Consider the following 19697-nt stretch of genomic DNA (forward strand, 5'->3'; position numbering starts at 1 on the left):
AAGTTGTTCTGCTCAGCTAAGCTAACCAGCTGCTGGCTATATCTATATGTTTAGCACAGAGAGATCAGAGTGGTAATCATTTTCTCCTCTAACTCTTAGCTGAGAAGCAAATAAATGCATTTCACAATATGTCAAACTAGTTCCATAAGACAGGAATTTATAATATTTAAGAGAATCAATACTGGCTCTGATTTACTTTGGCCAGCCTGCTGTCTCTGACACCCCAGGTGGATATATCCTGTCGGCAGTGATGACAATATGTCTCACCCACCTGTGAATTGTGTTATTTTTACCCCCTGACCCCCTGCAGGCAGCGAGGAGGACTGATCATCTGCCACCAGAACAGAACACTTAATTAAGCCCTCCACTGATTTGATGTAACAGACAGAGAGAGGATCGATACGAGGTGACAATGAATTAATACTACACAGTAAATTACGTGCACACTGATATGAAATCTTTAGAGGGATGTCGGGGTTAACCAAAGAAAATTGACCTGCTTGAGGGAAGGAGACTAGGGAGCACTTAAAACACAATAATCCACTGCTGATATCGAACAACACCACTGTCAACAGTCAGGCAATCTTAGTTTTTATCTACAGATCTGTCTGATAATCTCCCCTCAGTCCTTTAAACTGAGGCTTGCTTCCTTCCAGGCTGGTTTTCCTGCAGACTGCAGGAGCTCCAATTGCAAAGGCAACCTCCTGGGATGGTTATATAGACCATAATATAAACAGCTGCATGGCCTACTGTGCTGAAATCTGAGCCATTTCCATCCTTCCCATTTTCACTCGAGCCCATGCAGTTTCCCAGGGAATAACAATCACACTTATCTGGATGTGTGTTGAGCGACTGACTGAAACCTCAGCCAGTTTGTTTATCTTCTCAGGGACTAAACCAGCACAGGGACGGAGAATACAAGTCACAAACTGTTAAATCATGAACATGTACGTCTCAGTTTGTTCCACAGTATCCTGAAGACTAACACGCACGCACACACACAGCAGAGAACGTTTTCTCCCATGAGTCTACCTCAGATCTATCTATAATGTTACAGGTGTTTATCTCAAGGGAAGAGAATTGCTACAACAGCAGCCGTGTATGTGTTGTAACACTCCTGAGACCTCACCCACCTGTTTCTACATTGCAGTGATGTAATCTAGCCTAACATTGAACATTCATTTCTTTTCCTTGTCGATGATGCATATAGGAAGTCAGAATGAGAGCGAGGTAGAGAGACAAAGGGGAACACAGGAGCAACCAGACAGGTAGATTGGTAGGGTTGAGAAAGAAGCAAAGAGACAGAGGCTACATCCATACTCTGTATTTGTAAAACATCAACCCTACATCTGACACAGAAATGGAGTTTTAGAGCCTAAAACTGAGAAGTTTAAAAACTCCTGTGTTTTAGTCTGGACAGGCAAAGACGGAGACGTTTGGAAACAATCACAACAGCTTGCTGATTGGGTCTTTCTGGTGACAACGTAGCCATCGCAAACTCGTCAGGTTCCTATCACATGACCCTCTTGCAGAGGAAAACAACCAGCGTTAGTCTCAGCTACCAGTTTAGCACACAAGAATAATCAATAAAACGTGTTGCTGACCTTAAACTGCTCAAAGATGAATTCTACATTTTACAATAATACAACTGCTGATTAGTGTATCAGACAAGTTATCAAAAAATGCCCTTTTCAAATGAAAGCCCACTTCTATGAACGTAGCCAGACTTTGCCTTTTTGTTCTCATGCAAATTAGCCTGTACTCTACGCCTTGCAAAACATCTTAAGAGACAAAAGCAGACAGGCTGCTGTTGTGCTTCTCCTGATTCCAAGTCATGCTGTGAGCATTTTGGATCCACCACATAAGATGGAACATTAGAGCAAATTCGCACAACAAAACATTAAAGGGGCCGCGTCCATTGTTTTGTGACATTTTTATCAACCTCCATCATCATAACAGTCCTATAATTGGGTAACATTGTGCCTGACTGATGCCACAAGAAGCTTAGATTGATTTTATTGTGCTTTATGGGATTATTTGTTCTCTTACATTAGTAACTTTTTGGTAAATAAGCTACAGAAACATTTAAGTCTTTGTCCCAGTAACTTATTACACCTAGAACTTCAGAATCTTCAAAATTACACATTCAAAAGGTTTGTCATGAAAATATCCCCTCATGGCCTTCAAATGATTAAGTGTACCTATTCCCCCCTTCTTCCACATTTCGAGACTGGGCTACATGACTTTGCTAAAATGTCCCCGCCCCACGTCTGCCCACCCTCACAGCTCACCTATAGCTGAGGAGCCTTTTTCCAGCTGCTGAGCTCCACCCACAAGTTGACAGGATCGGTTGTCTAGGTTTGTATCATAAATCCTGTCTGACAAAATGTTCAGACTGGTATTTGTTTCCAGCAGTGTTAGGGAGAGGTTAGACATATCTTTTTAATGGGGCAGTTTATAACTTCCATGTCTGACATCATAAAGTGTTTTCGACACAGCTAATATCAGGGTCTCCTCCATCTTGGCTCACGATGAAAAGTTACGGTTCAGTGTGTAAGATTTAGGTGAAAGGGATCTATTGGCAGAAATTTAATATAAAATAATTGTAGTGTTATTTTCACCAGCTGTTTTAACAAAAGTGTACAAATAGTTTTTTTCTTTACCCTAAATGAGCTCTTTATATTTAAATACTTTATATTTACATCAGGAGCTGGTCCTCTCTTCAGAGGCTGCCATGTTTTTTACAGTAGTCCAAATGGGACAAACACCTTTTGAGTTTTTAGGACAACTGAAGGCTGCCACATGTTCTCCTTTATGTTTGGAAGGGGAGGGTGAGGTCAGCTGCAACATGTAACTGCACCACTAGATTTCACTAAATCCTTCGAACTGAACCTTTAAGTCGATTGCAGCCAAGTGGGGTCAACCACACAAACGTCTTTGCTATTGGACAAGGCTGTGATTTCTGTGAATGTGCTCTTAAGATGGAAATACTCAGCCATGGTGTGTTTGCTAAAAATATGTTTGGTATCATACAAAGAGATAACATACAAACACACACACACACATATATTTACACATATATACACGTGTATTTCTTTATATTGTATAGCCTACAACATCCTTGTGCAATCATATTGTATGATTCTCTACATACATATTTCTGTCTGTAGTGAAAGGTGTATATGATGCACATATTCTCTGTATCTTAACTTTATTTTTCTTTCTATTTCATGCCCATTTTACATTTTCTCATCCACCTCATTCTGACCCTCTGCTGGTGTCAGAAGTGAGTTCTCTCTGGCGTGTGAGGACAAAAGTTCATCTTGTCTTGAAATCTAAATGACAGGAGGCAGTGTGACTTTGTGCAATAAAACCATCATGTGTGTAGTAAGATGCGCCCGCCTGCACGGGGAGTCCCCACCAGAGGAGGTAAAAGAAGTTGGTGCTTCAGTGTGAGTGCACAGAGAGCTGCTGCTGCTGTGTGCACAGTGTCTGAGAGGCAGAGCTGAGCAGGACGCGCTCAGTCATGACCGGGTGAGCAGGGAGACAGGAGCGCGAAGCGGAGCTGCAACACATCCTCGCTCTGCAAACTTCTGCCAACAACAACCGAGACTTCACTTCACACTCTTTATTTTGCTCTGATGGAGAACTGTGCTGCAGTTTCATGATGCAGCATCACAGGCTGGATTTGGAGAAGACGCAGAGGCAGTGTGACTGGATTACATCTGGATGAGAGGAAGTTTTTGCAGGATTTATAACCGGGCTCCTGTTGGCACTTTGTGGCTCTTAGGGCCCTGATGATTTGATTTATTAATCTTGAATGCCTGGTGTGATTCTCGTCAAAGCGCACAGAGTCACAGCCTCTCGCTGTAATGGCAAACCTCACCATGGATAACATGACCGTGCTGAATGACACGTCGGTGCAGGACAATCACACCCTGGGCCAGTGGACAGACTACTCTGTAGAGTATAAGGTGCTCAGTGTGTTCTTGGTGTGCCTCATATGCGGGGTGGGGATCGTGGGGAATGTAATGGTCATCCTGGTGGTGCTGACCACCAAACACATGCGCACTCCCACCAACTGCTACCTGGTGAGCCTGGCCGTGGCTGACCTGATGGTGCTGACGGCCGCCGGGCTGCCCAACATCACCGACGCCCTGTACGGTCAGTGGGTGTACGGTTACGCGGGGTGCCTGGGGATCACCTACTTGCAGTACCTGGGGATAAACGCGTCCTCCTGCTCCATCACCGCCTTCACCGTGGAGCGCTACATCGCCATCTGCCACCCGATCAAGGCGCAGTTCCTGTGCACCCTGTCCAGGGCCAAGAGGATCATCCTGCTGGTGTGGGCGCTCACCTCGGTCTACTGCGTCATGTGGCTCTTCCTGTCGGACACCAAAGAGTTGGTGTACGACAACACGGTGCTGCTCAGCTGCGCCTACAAAGTGTCCAGAAGTCACTACCTGCCCATTTACTTCACGGACTTCGCGGTGTTCTACGTGCTGCCCCTCATGCTGGCCACTGTTCTGTACGGGCTGATCGCCAGGATACTGTTCCTGAACCCGCTGCCGTCTGACCCAAAGGACGGCAGCACCAAGAAGTGGAAGAGGAAGATGAGCCAGGGAGGGAGGATGATCAGCACCGGCGGCTCCAGCAGCACCACGGCGGCCTCCCGCAGACAGGTGGGCCACTGTTTGTTCTCCAGCTCTATCACTCTGTTTGTGCAGGAGGGGGGGGGCGCAGCTGCAGCTCGACCTCAGGTCAGCTGTACACCCCCCCCAGTTTAATCCTTCAATCAGAAACTATAGTGATATCATTCAGCTCCCCTACCCTCTGGATCTGCACCAAATGTCACCTGTTCATTTCTCATACAGATCCCTGCATTCTTTCTTGAGACAGTTACATAAATGACTAAAAACGCCCAACAAAAAAATCCTGGATCTTATTTAAATCTGCTCCAAAAGTTATTCTGTCAAACATCCCAATTACAGTTTGGTTTGATTTTCACAGGATCAGTATAATGGAATGCTTTGCCATTTCACATTTCAAATTTGGAAGCTGCACAATTAAAAAAAAAAAGTTGTGTTCTGGTATAAATCTGCCTGTGTATAGATTTATTTTATTTCTTTTTTTAATGATCTAAACGAGCAGTTCCATTGGAGAGTGCCCTGATCAAGCCTTTCAAGCCGTTGTGTTTTTCAGCTCTCCATCACATTTTTTTTATTTGTCAATATAAATTAATATCTCTGATTAAATCAATCAATATTAAATCAAAGTAGTCATCTACGTTATGTAATTTCAGTCATGGAGAAAGCTGAATTAATAAATATACATTTCACAAAGCATGTTACGTAGCTAAAATGAGGCCTAACATCAGTGCAAGACATACATAATATATATGTATGCATAATGACCTGGTTTTCCCATTTGAATAGATTATTTCTATTAAAGTGTCACAGTGGTGACCCTTGCCCCGAAATACAGAAATGACCATAAAGCAAGTGTTTCATGGTGTATGTGTGTTTTACATGTAGTGCATAATAATACTACTAAAAAGTAAAGAAAGAATAGAAATCTTATTTGTGAGGGGTTGTGTGAAGTCAACACCAACAAAAGATTGGTTTAAAAAATCTTTTGCTTTTGCAGCAGAGCTCTCTGAGCCCAAACACATGGGAGATATCATCAGTCCACATCATCAGTCCAAAATCAGGTTCATAACAAATTCTCATCAAATAAGGAAAAGAAATCGAGCTTCATGGTGATATACTGATGAAATAATGTTACTCTTGCTTTTTGAGTTGTTCTGCTTGCTGTACCAAGAACATGTACTTGAGACTTTTTAAATCTAAATTCAAACTATCCTTTATAAGTGTTTCATCCTCCTGAAGTAGTTGAAAATAGCAGTGGTTGCTCTGAAGTCATAGACACATACTGTGGCAGACACTCAGGTAGATAGCAGAGCTCGAAGTTTGTTTATCAGATCACGAGGAGAAGCTTTCCTGGAATGACAGGGGGGGGTGTGGTGCCCTGAGGAAGCTCCATACTCTAAATCAGTTAACCCCAACCTTAACAGGCTTTTGGTTTGTTTTTTTTTTATCTTTGAACACACACCCACCATGTTTGTCTGCATTAAATGCTCATTGTGGACGTATAAGGGACAATCCATACCATTTACGTTGGTGAATTACCCAAAGGTCAAAAAATAATGAGGACAGGGTGTTTCGCTCACTGGTGACTCTTGCAGGGCCCCTGTCCAGCCCAATTAAACTGACCTCAGTGCAGCTCAAACATCACAACAAAGATGTGGAGGAGATTTAATTACAAACCTGAAGTTTCACATCAGGATTATCACCTGGTTGATAATATAACAAATCCAGGCTTTGTTAAATTTGCACATATACAGATTTAATCAGTCTTTCACATTGGAAATCAATCTGAATAAATAATGAATGACTCATGAGGTGTTTTTAAAGTAGCAGAACAATGGCGCAACTCTGCACAAAACCTTTGCAGTTGTCTTTTCAAAAATGTTCAAGTTACAAAAGCTGCAAAGCTGTATTGAAGCTCTCTTCTTTTACATGGAAATGACTTCCCTCTCAAACTATAATTATTCTTCTATGTGGGTTTACCCTATCGCTTAATGATACTACAAAGGCACCCAGAGAGCACCTCCCCCAAAGCTGACAGGCCACTTAATCATCGTATTGCATCCACATGTACTGAAATTAGATACATACAGGTGATCATGTGCAGAGGAAGTTTCTGCAAAGCTCTCCCATTAAACATAGGCAAAAAATCCATTCTCCTTTAATAGTTAAAAGGAATATTTGTCACTGTACAGAAACTGAAAGACCACCCTCCTAGAAATACAGATTTTGATTCATAAAATCTGGATCATTTTCTGTGTAATGTCAATTCTAAACTTGCCTGTTTGGAATGGGCTGTTTGTTTGGCTTGTGGTGATGCTGGTTGCAGCTCAAAGTGACCTGCTGTAGTTGAGCCATGGCAAATAAAGACCAGCTGCAGGACTCAGTCCACACAATTCTGAAGCTGCACCCCCGCTGCTGCAGAAAGAGCTGTTCACCTGTTTATTCAAAGTTCAGTGGCGCTCAGACGCAGACCCTGAACTTAAGCATTAGCTGCTGTTGCTGTCGTGAACGAGCCGTAATCGACAACGTCACTTGTGTCCCAGCCACCGCTACTACGTCTGTTTATTCAAAATAATTTGTTTTGCAATGTATCACATTTCCAAATTGCACCAAATTCAACACTCCACTTCCTTGGATACTGAACAATACACGTGGAGGTGATAAGTTGAACAGATAAATGAGCCCCAGACAGATATTTCTGAAATTTACAAGCATTTCTTCACAAAAAACAAACCTGGATTCCCCCCATCTTAATTCAATCTGCACCGGAAGGTTATAAAATCTTTCTTGGCCCCCACCCTTACAAGCTTCAAGAAAATCAATTCTCTCATTTTTTCTAATCTTGCTAACAGACGGACAGCAACTAAAACATCCATGGTCAAGGTTATTGTGTAGAGCAGGGGTCACCAACCTTTTTGAAACTGAGAGCTACTTTGTGGGTACTGAGTCATAGGAAGGGCTACCAGTTTGATACACTCTTGTGAAATACCAAATTTGCTCAGTTTGCCTTTAGTTATATATTATTATTAATGATAAGTGATACTCATCTATGTGAAGACACAATCACATTAATGATTTCTCATAATAATCATCAACAATGACTTAACAAGGTGGGAAACAGATAATATCAATATTTAACACTTTATTTCTATTAATCTCAGCAATTGTTTAAATTCTCAGATGATCACTTCTACAACATTTCATAAGAAAAATGTCCCATTTTCATGAGCCACTGACCAACACTTTTAACAAATCATAGTCAATAGACAACTTCAATATGGGAATAAAAATTTGACAGTATAAAAAATAAATTATTAAATTTAATTAGAAACGCATATCAAATTTTAGACGCATCTTACTGGTGAGTTGTGTTATTTTCAGAACAGGCCTGCGGGCTATTCATGTGGTCCTTGGGGGCTACCTGGTGCCCCCAGGCACCGTGTTGGTGACCCCTGGTGTAGAGATTATTAAGATCGGAGCCAGTTACATGAAACAACTAATCAGAATTGTTAAGCAAAGTGAAAATCTCACAGCCTTGCTTGAATGTTCAGTGGAGAACTGATTGAGCAACTTTAGATATTTGCGGCTTTCTTCACATTCAGATGCTTTGTATACTTGGATCACCTGGGTTGAGTCTGTCACTGAGCCAGTAATATCCAGAATACCCCTGGTGTCTCCACAGGAAATCTCTTTCTAATCTGTCACGTTTGTTAAGTGTAAAATCAATTAAAGGGACAAAAGAAGGCAGCATCCCCCCGTAACAAGTTTTGATCATTTCTGAGGTCATTTCATTTGCAGCAGGAGCTGATGACTGTGCTGACATGTCAGAGGCTTTTCATCAGATGAGCAGTGAACTCGCTTTTTATAGGACACAGCCTTCAATCAGTAATCAACAGGGAAAGAGTTACACCTGTAAAGACCAGCAGCAGGATGCGTTCAAGTGCTCTCAGCTCAGAGTGTATCGCTCAATCAAACCAAAGAAAGAGAGAAATGTAATGAAGCAAAAAGATAAAGAATGGCTTTTAGTCCAGAGTTTTTTAGACCATGTGGTGACAATGACTTCTGCACTAAGTTTATCCAAGCAGAACTTTTCTCTCCAGACTCTGTCATGCAAAAACAAGATGTTAGAGGACCAACAGACTAATGAGGGTGACTCATGTTCTTTTTTTACATAAAGTCAGGCCGACGACGGCTCTGTGATTCTAGTTTTAATTACCTCCGCCGGGGAGCTCATTCACTCCTGTTCATTCACACACTCAGTTTGTGTGTTTTTAAGCAAGATTACACAAAACAACAGAGCAGATATCCACTAGAGTTCATTGAAGGATGTGGTATGGGTCAGAGAGGTACCCACTTAATGTTGGCGTAGATTCGGATCAAGGAACAGATCCAGGAATTTTATTTTCTTCCTTTAACATTGTGAGATACACTTTTTTCCCCAGATAACAATTCATGAATGTGATATCTTTGAGTTTGAGACTGTTGGTGCGGCTTGAGTGAATGTAAGGGGACTGCCACTTGTCTGGTCAAGAAATTAAAAAAACTACTTCTTTTGACATAAGTTGCAATGTCACCTAAAGATGGTAATGCTAATCATTTTTCTGTGTATTCAGACTCTCAACACTGAATTCAAGATCTTTGGTGTCTATGAAAAAGATGGAAGCTTATAAGCAAAATGTACATTACAGAAAGTTCTCTCTGAACATGGGAAGAAAATAGAAGACATAAAGTATTAATAAAATGTCAATTTCTTTTTCATTAGCATATACATGAGCTACAGTTTTAGTCCGTGTGTCTACAAAGGGCATCCCAATACACAATTAGTGTAGCGGGCTGTGAGAAATGCAGTAAAACAGACCTGGAGCGTAAAACTATGCTTCAGGCTGTTTTCAACGGAGGTATAGCGAGCTGTTACGTGCCCTGTGTAGAAAATTCAGGTGATTCAAACAGACATTTTTAAGACATGCATGACATGAACGACTGAACTGCTTTAGTGTTGGGGTCTGTAACGGAATGAAAAACAATATCACAAATGCAGTTTCATGATACTGTTTATGAACACTGCCTCCTGATCTGCTGGTTTCACCTCAGTGTTTCTTTTGCTTCAGGTCACTTTAAAAACATTTTCTAGAAGTTTTACTGAGTGAGACCTCTCAGTATTATTTATCATGAAGATGTCCAAATTCATTTTTTAATGGTGGTATGGAGTTTAGTTTTATTGATTTTTCTTGGAATGTATTGCCTGTAACTTTAGAACTTAGTGGATCTTAGCTGCTCTTGAATGCATCTCTGAGGATCAGGTGTAGCTGCTTTCCTTGCTGATTGCTGATTGTGTGACGCGTCCTTTAAAAGCAGAACTCACCAACGCTCTGATGAAGGTGCTGCATCACAACGCATCAGCAGCACCTTGTAAATAAAATCACCAGAAAGTCACACGCTTTTACTGAAAAGAAGAGAACTTGGGTTTGAACAAGGCACAATCTAGTCACACCATCAATATTTAAGCAGCAGTGTGGCTGCACCATGTTAATCTTATGCAGCTTAGTAAAGTTGACTCAAGTCAAGTGTTTGGTTGGAGATGCAGCTGTGTTCACAGACCAGACACAGTTATTTAGTTCAGGTGGATTGAAGCTCAGTGGCTATAGTTTTTAATGCTAGGCATAATGATCCTTAGAGCACCTATCTTACAGGTTTCAGGCCTAGGTAAATTAGTGACACCAATGGGTGCTCCAGATAATAATAATAATAGTAATAATCCTAGAGTTCTTATTCAGCATCTACTTTTGCTGCCTTCAGATAGAAGTCATAAGATTGTGGTGAAGGACGTTTTGTGCGTTCACATGGTTTCCAAATAATGAGAAAAATGAGTTTTTAACTGATAAAACATCATCTCAAGTCAGAACAACTCAGAACTTAAACCAATGAACATAATCAGCTGTAAACAGTAGTTCAATCAGGAGAGACTTCGATTCACTCAAAAATAGTAAAGCCTTAAACATTGACTCTATACATTAAATAACTTAGTCAGATTAAATTAAATTAAGATAAACTTCTACAATAACCTTACTTTTTTATTCAGTTTTTACATATAAAGCTATGGGTAATTGCTACATTAACATAATGTGTTTATTCAAATATTATGCATAAAAGCAATTCATTTCAAATTGGTTATTCCATCTCCTGTAATGGATCACAAAGCAACACATACAAGCACAGTTAAGCAAACTTTATTGCCAGATCCATTTAAATACAAACATGCCAATAGTAAAAACATAAAAATGAATACATATTGAATGCATTTGTTCCATCAGCAATTCAAAAGACAAGGGATACATCACCAAGACCTGCAAATGCCAAGACACCTGAGTAATGGCAAAATTAAACACGTTACCCAAACTACAAAGTGCACAAGGTTTTTCATTGCACAGTTAACCCAACATTACTTACAATGGAAAGCACTGTGAAATCAAAGTGCTTTCCACTGTATTCAGCAACATAAATGGATTTTTATCTTTATCTGACAAACATTAAAAAATGCAAATGTTTAAAATTCAACAACTCGCAACTTTTAGGAACATGAATTCCAAGGACACACTCTTAATAGCACCATTATGAGAGAGGCCAGTGTGAGCTAGTTGGCCCATGTGTTCAAAGTTGCACAATAAAGGTGAGGCATGGCAACATGAGGGTTTAGGGTGTGAAATAACAGCAATGGTGACAATCTCATGGACAGATGACAAGATCTGTTCACATCCTAGATAACTGTCCTCCTAACTCAATCTGGCTAAGCCCTTGGAGAGGCAACACGCAGCAGCTCCAGGTGCTGGAGGAGGGTGGAGGTGAGATAAGAGAACAAGTCCACATATATAACGAGCTCTGCACACACCAATATTGAGCTTGTGTAATATAAAACCATCTTGGATCGAATGGAAATGACATTGCATAAAGGCATCTCCATTCCTGTGTTCTATGACTTGACAGTCCAAGAAGGCAATGGTCTTTATATTATGAAGAGGGGCCACAGCGAGTTCAGCAATTTCATTTAAGTCAAACAACACAAGCTAAGCTGGCTCTGCCTTTAGTATCAAGTCTCCAATTATAAATGAGAGCAACCTCAATAAATTCCAATTTCCATGGGAGTTACCTCAGATGGTCCCTTTAGAGGCCTATGTCTGTGGCGTAATATGAGGTTTATTAGTTCTATCCCCCCTCTTACATGGAAAGTTCAGGATTCATTCATTGACAGAGACAGAAACATTTTGGAAGTGAATACACCAATGCATAGAGCAATCCCAACTGGAATAACACCCTCAAATATGTCATGAAAATACATTCTTTGTAAAAACACACTCTCTCTTCACTCCACAACAGATGGTTGAGTTCTCCCTTGCAAATATAATGCAGGTCTCAGGTATGTGTTTTGTTCGGAGATTAAAATGACCTTAACAGTCTCAGCCTGAATGTAGGATCTCTTGACTTTCAATGAAGCCTGCTATCCCATGAGCTCCTTTCACAAACTCTCCAAGACCTGAAATGAAAACACCATGCTTCTCTAAAATGACCAAATCCTGTAAAAATGGCTCTTTGTTCATACCCATACACCTTTACATCAGTAGCCTTGCATAATAAAGCCAAGTAGATGGAAGAAAGAGCTGAACGTCGTCCAGCTGGCAAAATATTCAAGATCCAGTACACACCACAAAGTTTACCAGTTTATCTGGATGTGCCTAAGGGATTGCAAACCTCAAAGTTGATGCTGATAATTTCAAATCCTCCCCTTTAAAACATTTTCGATTTTTACTGCACTACACCTGAGGTATTTTCCTGTGTCTTGTGAGTATGGATTACACTTTCTGATGTTTCTTTGACTTAACAGAAGCAGAAAAGGCAAGATAGGGATATACTGAAATGTCCAATTGGTCTTAAGATCAAAGATGTACTCATCTGGGTTCCCCACAATGAAATGTTCTTTATAATACCTTTTCCTTTAGTGAGCTGTAACCAGGGGGCCATCTTTTGCAAAGGCTTTGGCCAAAGGATTGGATATGCACACTAGTTGAGCAAGCTCTTTGACAATTGACTCATCAACTTGAACACTGTTGTTTTTAAGAATGCTAGACAGTTTGTTAAAGATGATTGGAACAGATGGGGAGCTTAACAAAAAGTGTAATTAGTACAGTCATTCATCAATAGCTGTGGCCGGCACAAACACAATATGTTCAAACATCAATATAACCAGGTCGATGTTCTGCTCAATAACGTTGGGAAGATCGTCACTACTGGAATAACTATGTGCGTCTACATCAGTTTCAGATTCTCATCGGTATCTGCAGCACAAGAAGCAACTTTGTCAACAACAGAACTGTCAGATTCTTTTAACCCAGCAACTACAGGGACAACCTCCGCTTTAAAATCAAGTATGGGGATTATGTCTCCTGTTTTGATGGGTATGAAATGTATTGCAGATGTTAGTTTTAAACACACAACCTTTAAACATGCATGTTAACAGTTTCATGTGTCCATAAATGTACGTGTACATGACTGAAGTGCTCTCGTTCATTTGAAAGCTCATTACATGTACACAATTTGCATGAGAAATGTAGATAATAATCCATAATCTAAATGTGCGAGGACAAGTATAGTACGGGCAAGGATGCCTGAACCTTCTGATTTCCCACACACCTTACATTCCCACACGCCCATTCAAATCTTCTACCTAGAAAAGCAAAAAAAAATAACTTAGCTAACATGTTTGCAGAAAACTATGGCTTAGTTAATGTAGACCTTATCAATGCAATAACATGCACTCACCTAAATTGAAAGGTTGCCTATACATAATGCCAAGATTTGTGCTACTTTATTGATTTGGTCCGATGATGCTGTACCTGAAAGTAATGGAAAATATTACAAGGTTAGTTCCAGACCAGAATGAGAAATTGCCAGCTGCAGAGGTGTGTGTGTGTGTGTGTGTGTGTGTACACAAATGGTGGCCCTAAGTTAACATTAAATACATTTTATCTAAATATTTTAAGGCCACCGTTGTCTGGATGTAGTTTGACTGACATGCCCGCACTACAACGAGCCAGTGAGTGAAGTGGTGTAGCTAACTTAGGGCCTAACCATCAACGTTGCCGAAGTGTGTCCGCCTGCCGTTTTCTGGACCAGTAGTAAAACTTCTGTTCAGGAAGCTGTGAGATTGAATGAAAAATAAATAAAACTGTAGTGCTGGAGTACCGTGCAACGATTCATTCCTCAATAGTTTTTTTCATTAATGGCATTTTTACAGTAGGAAAACCACAACCATAAATTTAAAGAATAATGTTTGCTGCATTCCATTCAGCTGCTTCAGTCTCAGGGTCCTGGTATTGTGAATGCACATCATGTCACACATCATGACTTGCTGTTTTACAATATTGCTGCCTGTGTGCCGGTCTGTCCCATTCATGTGAACACAATATCTTGAGAATTCTTCTAGATTTTCAAATTTGGTACCAACATTCACTTTGATTCATGGATGAAGTGATTCGAATTTGGTCAAAGGTCAAGGCTACTGTGATCTCAAAACAAGTTTTTGATCTTGTGAACGCAACATCTCAGAAACATTTTTAGTGACATTCTTAAAATTTGGAACAAACGTTCATTTGGACTCAAAGATGAGTTGACTAGATGTAAGTGGTCAAACATCACAGTGACCATATATGAGCCTGATTAAAATGATATTTGTCGACTGAATCTTTGCTGGTTGGTGGAGGCAAACAACCACAGGATTCTGGTCCATCATTTGATTTTGTTGTTGCAATTTCTAACTCACGACTTAACTTTATTAGGTGACCAAGATGCTGGCTGTGGTAGTGATCCTCTTCGCCTTGCTGTGGATGCCCTACCGGACCTTGGTGGTGGTCAACTCCTTCCTGGACAAGGCCTACCTGGACACCTGGTTCCTGCTCTTCTGTCGTCTCTGCATCTACTTAAACAGTGCCATCAACCCGGTCATCTACAATGCCATGTCCCAGAAATTCCGCACTGCTTTCAAGAAGCTGTGTCACTGCGGCCCCCAGCGCATGGAGAAACCAGCCTCTTACAGTGTGGCACTCACCTACAGTGTCATCAAGGAGACGTCCAATGGTGAAAGTCCCGACCACTTCACTACAGAAATGGACGAGATCAACACACCAGCAGATCAGTACCTACCCACCAAGAGGATAACGTATGAGGAGCCTTCCCTGTCTGGAAGTGATGTCAAAGTATGAATAAAACCAAACACGCTTCACAGATCAGCAGATATCAGAGACTGACAGCTGCAGTATGGATTCAGTCACCCAGTGGACAGTCCAGTCAGTTCTAATTTCTCTGAGGTGTTTTCTCTCTGAAATGTTTCTTGTAATTGACAAGCCCATTTACCAGATGCAAGATGGGATGGAGAAAAATGAGCTGCCTTGTAGATTTTTAGTATTCTTTACAGAATAACTAAAATTAGTTATCATGAGCTGTTTGGTACATCTGCACAGCACTGAAGAGTAGAAAACACCTTTTTAATGTAAAGTAGCTGGAAAGTGGGAAACATGTTATTGGAGAGTGTGATGCACCAAACCCTTATAGTAAATGATGTAATGCAGAAACATGTTTTGTATAAACATTAACCCAAACAGAAAAAAACTTTATCATCACAAATTGGTTTGGTTAAAGCAGACTTCCTCCACATTTACAGTAGCAGACTCTTACACCAATGGATATTTTAGGGGTGGGTGTGTCAATATTTATTATTAATATAAGTTTACTTAATCATATTCTGTTCAGCTAGAATCTTCTATGTAGGAAGAAGAAAAATGAAATTAAGAACATAGTGTGGTTTGTTGCACATGTGTTTTCTGAATATGATGGTAATGGGGATAGGTGTAGCCAAAGTACCTCCACACCACACGCCTTTCTACCTCGTTTATTCCCAACCGCTCTTTTAGGTTGCTGGAAGTGTTGAGCTTTTATTTTCTCTGCGCGAACACAGTTTGCCTTCATGCTTAACTCAACCATTTAGGGAAGGTTGGGGGCAGTAACACAAAACACTTTGCAGTAACTTGATTAATTTGTTCATTTAAAAGTAGGGATTATAATTTCAAATTCTAAGGAATTGTATTTGTCACTAACTGTCTTAGTTGGGGAGGCAGTTAGGAAGACAGTGCTCTTCTCAGTGACTAACAGTAGTTTCAATACATCCCTTTATTAGCTACTTTGCTAATGTCATCAACTGGGTAAGGCTACATTCACGTATCAGTTAAGGACATTTCACTCTAATTTTATCGCATTGAGTAACTAATTCAAACCAAACTTACCTACATATATCAGTGTGATAAGAAGCACCTGAAATGACAGAAAACATCTTTGAGAAAAATCTATTTGTGTATTTTTGGCACATATTTGGCACATATCCACTAACGTGGAGGAGACAGGATTTATGCAGCCAGCAGTGAACCATGGAGCAGTCATGCTGTCCGTCTTTGCATAAAGTCTATGTTTTAAACCCTGCAGCTCCCTTATGAGTACAGGACTTTCACGCGGTAACGGTAGTGGATTTTAAGCTATCTGTTGATTGTGATTAAATACGGACTTTTTGGCAAAGCACAATATCTTATTTTTTTATTTATTTGAACTTTTAATTGTTTTCTTTCTCTGCACTTGGTATATACATATAATGTATTGTATGTGTGTGTGTATTATGTAACTTGCTAAATTTTCTTTAGAGTAATCACTAAAGAAATTATTTTTGACTAATATGTTTTGTGTAAATGATTAACCACACTGAATATGACATTGTCTCCGTGTTGGGTTGTTGACCAGCAATGCAAGTAATTACCAGTACATCAGCGTCTAATGTTTTTAATCGTGGAACTGTTCTTTTCTGATCAGTGTTTATGTTGTTTCCATCACCCAGCCCTAGGATAGTCTTGTACCAACAGTACCAGTGCTTAACAGATTGCATGTAGCAAACAGATGTCCTCTTTGTTCATGTACCTCCCCAACAGAAGCCATGTAATCCAAGTGAATCGAAATGCTCAACACCGTGACATTTTAATCTTGCTACTAGAGAGAAAAGCACTGACATGGAATTACATGACCTTTCAAAAAGGTCAGAGCAAAGAAAGGGATGGAGATCATAGATACATGAACCTGTTGTGTTGATTTTAAATTGTTTAAAATGTTTTTATTTTTGAGAGAAAAAAAACCATATGTTTGCTTTGGTCTCTCTGAAGCACCCACTGTGGACTCTCTGATGAGCCGGTGAAGAAAACGTGACCAATGTATAATTATGCTATTAATGACGAAAAAATGTGTAATCACAATGTGCAGATGGTGAGGGTGGTTCCAAAAGAGTCAAATAACTCTTGTGGCAGTAATTGACATATATTGGGTTAGACGAGTGCAGTACTTTTCTGTGATTTATCCGCCCAGCCAAACCACGGAGCAATGATGGAATGTGTAAATAGATCTCTACAAAGTGCCATTCTTGAGCTGGTGCAATTTAGTGTATAGGTATAGAGCTCACCCTGCTATTAAAAGAGAGAAATGTCCTGCAGTTTATTTAGCCTGGTAAAGGTGTGAATTGAAGAGCACTCAGAGGGTATGGAAACTGATTGAACTTAATGAAAGGGAACTGTTTTCATATAGAACAGCAGGCTTTTTTCATCTATACTGTAGTTGTCTGAAATTGATTGTGCAGTGCAATGTGAAATTAATTAAATATTGTGTTATGTGGGTTTTTTATGCCAGGGAGTGCATTTTTTAAATATCTAATTTAATCCACCATTCCATCGATGTGTATTCTATCATTTCAAACCAGTCAGTGGAAGCTAAAAGTCTCCATTGTGAAACAACTGAGAAGATGTGGTTTTTGATAGTAGATTGTAGCGTAAGGTACCACTACTTCGTGCACTTTTTTCTCCCTTTTGTTGAGACATAGTTCGGTTCTTTTTTTGACAAACTATCTAGCAGCTATGGAGACATTTTCTGAACACAAGCATGAACACAAGCTTTTGTGATGTGAACACAAGATGAGAAAAAGCTGAAACCTGGTGTATATCCATCAAAGACCATGCTTTGTGTGCATTTCCATCTAAATGTAGCTTGTTTCTGCTTTTTGCTGTTTGATGGATTGTTTTGTATTTTGTATTGTTCCTTGCCTATAATAAACACACAATAATTGCAGGGCATTTTGAGTGGTGTATTATTACGACATCTCACTGTCTCCTACTGTGACTTCTTTTGTTCCTGACTCGCAAGCACCTCCGCCACCACCAGTCTACTAACCAGCCATCGAGGAAATGGTCTTCTCCAAAATGCTGCCATGAATCACGCAGATGGCTTCTGTATGAGCAACGGCGTCACAGAGAGCATCAATCAGAGGGTCGATGGCTTCATTTTGAAGTTACTTAGCATGTGCTGGCTTGCTTCAACATAAATTCATCATTGGAGGCCAACTGCACTGTCAACAAACAATATGAAATCCCCATGAGATTTATGATCACTGCAGATCTCATCAAACCTTCCTCATCTTGAAGAAATGATAATGCCTACACTGGTGTGTATATAACATTAATTACCAAAGCAAAGTTATGGATCTGAAAAGAGCTTAATGTACTTGAAATGACTTTGGAACATAAATTGGCAACTGCTATAACATGTCATGAGCTGTGTGAACAGCCATACATTTTAATGCCACACATTATGTTTCAACCTACTACACTACACTACAACACTGAGAGGAGTGGTGTTCCTTCGGCAATCATACATTGCATTGTATATGTTTCTAAATCCCCATGGGCAAAAGTACGAGGACTGGACCTTCCAGATGAAGTGGCAATAAGATTTCTCTTGCATGACACTGGTGGAGATCATACAAACCCTCGAATGTCACCAGATATCAGACTACACAATATCAGAGGAATAGACGCAAGGCTTTTAAACAAAAGTGTGAATCAGAATTAGTTATACCTTTATTATATCGAGATAAATAGACCTGTATGTCAGAACTTTTGGCCACTCCGGTGGCAAGACCCTACAGTTATTGATGTCTGTCAGTCAGTGGTTCTATCACTTCAGTTCTGACAGTAATATCGAAGCTGTGATGGATTTCATTTTTTTCCAGACACCCATCAGAGGATGAATCTGTCTGTCTTTAGCTGAACCCCTGATATTTAATTTTGGACCAGCATGAGTTTGTCAACAAATGGATGGATGGATTTCAATTATTTGTGTCCCTTGTCCCCCTCATCATGAATTGTACTAACTGTTGTGGGTATATTGCTGTTCTATCTTGTTCAAAGAAAGCTTGGGTTGGTTATCCTGAAAAAAGCTAGCTAGAGCAGGCTACACTTTGGAAAAAAAACATAAAGATACATCCCACCCCCTCCCATTGGCCCTCTCATCAAAGTTACACCCTCGAAACAGATGAACAGGCACTACCTCAGAATCAAAATCAGAAGTACTTTATTAATCCCCGTAGGGAAATTCAAATGTTACAGAGCCCCTGAAATCAGGTAATAAACATAGCAACATAAAATTTAAAAATCAAGTAAGACGAAATAAAAGATAGACATATGTAGAAATAAAGACAGGGAACAGATTTACATTTGTGCATGAGTAAAGTAAGTTAAAGTTAAAGTATACACAGTATACATTATTAATCTTTATACTTTACAGGTTGTCATTGTACAATTTGACAGCCACAGGCGGGAATGATTTCCTGTGGCGTTCTGTCGAGCAGCGTGGGTGGATGAGTCTGCCACTGAACGAGCTGAAGAGGCTAATCAAGACATTATACCTACAACCTGCGAGAGGCTTTTCCATGACACACTTTCCCCCAGGTGAAGACTCCGGTCATGAGCAGTGACACCACCAGCCTATCATTTGATCTGAATGAAGTCATTTGCTGTGTTTGGTTGTTTTTGGTACAATCCTGTGAGGGCAACAGACACAGACCTTAAAAAAAAATTAAATTCAGATGTAATTTATTGATAACAATCAGGACGAGAAGAGGATTTCAACAAATAAGATAAA

At 40.2% G+C, this 19697-nt stretch overlaps 1 protein-coding gene across 1 annotated transcript; it reads left to right on the forward strand.

The window, feature by feature from the left end:
- The first annotated feature begins 3108 nt into the window (after positions 1-3108).
- Positions 3109-17845, forward strand: trhra (thyrotropin-releasing hormone receptor a). Its single transcript, XM_020091082.2, has 2 exons — positions 3109-4682; positions 14477-17845. The coding sequence occupies exons 1-2, from the start codon at positions 3873-3875 to the stop codon at positions 14897-14899; spliced, it is 1233 nt and encodes a 410-aa protein (XP_019946641.1). The 5' UTR covers positions 3109-3872; the 3' UTR covers positions 14900-17845.
- The last annotated feature ends 1852 nt before the right edge of the window (positions 17846-19697 follow it).

The sequence above is a fragment of the Paralichthys olivaceus genome, chromosome 13 (assembly GCF_024713975.1).
Source record: "Paralichthys olivaceus isolate ysfri-2021 chromosome 13, ASM2471397v2, whole genome shotgun sequence".
Lineage (NCBI taxonomy): Eukaryota > Metazoa > Chordata > Actinopteri > Pleuronectiformes > Paralichthyidae > Paralichthys > Paralichthys olivaceus.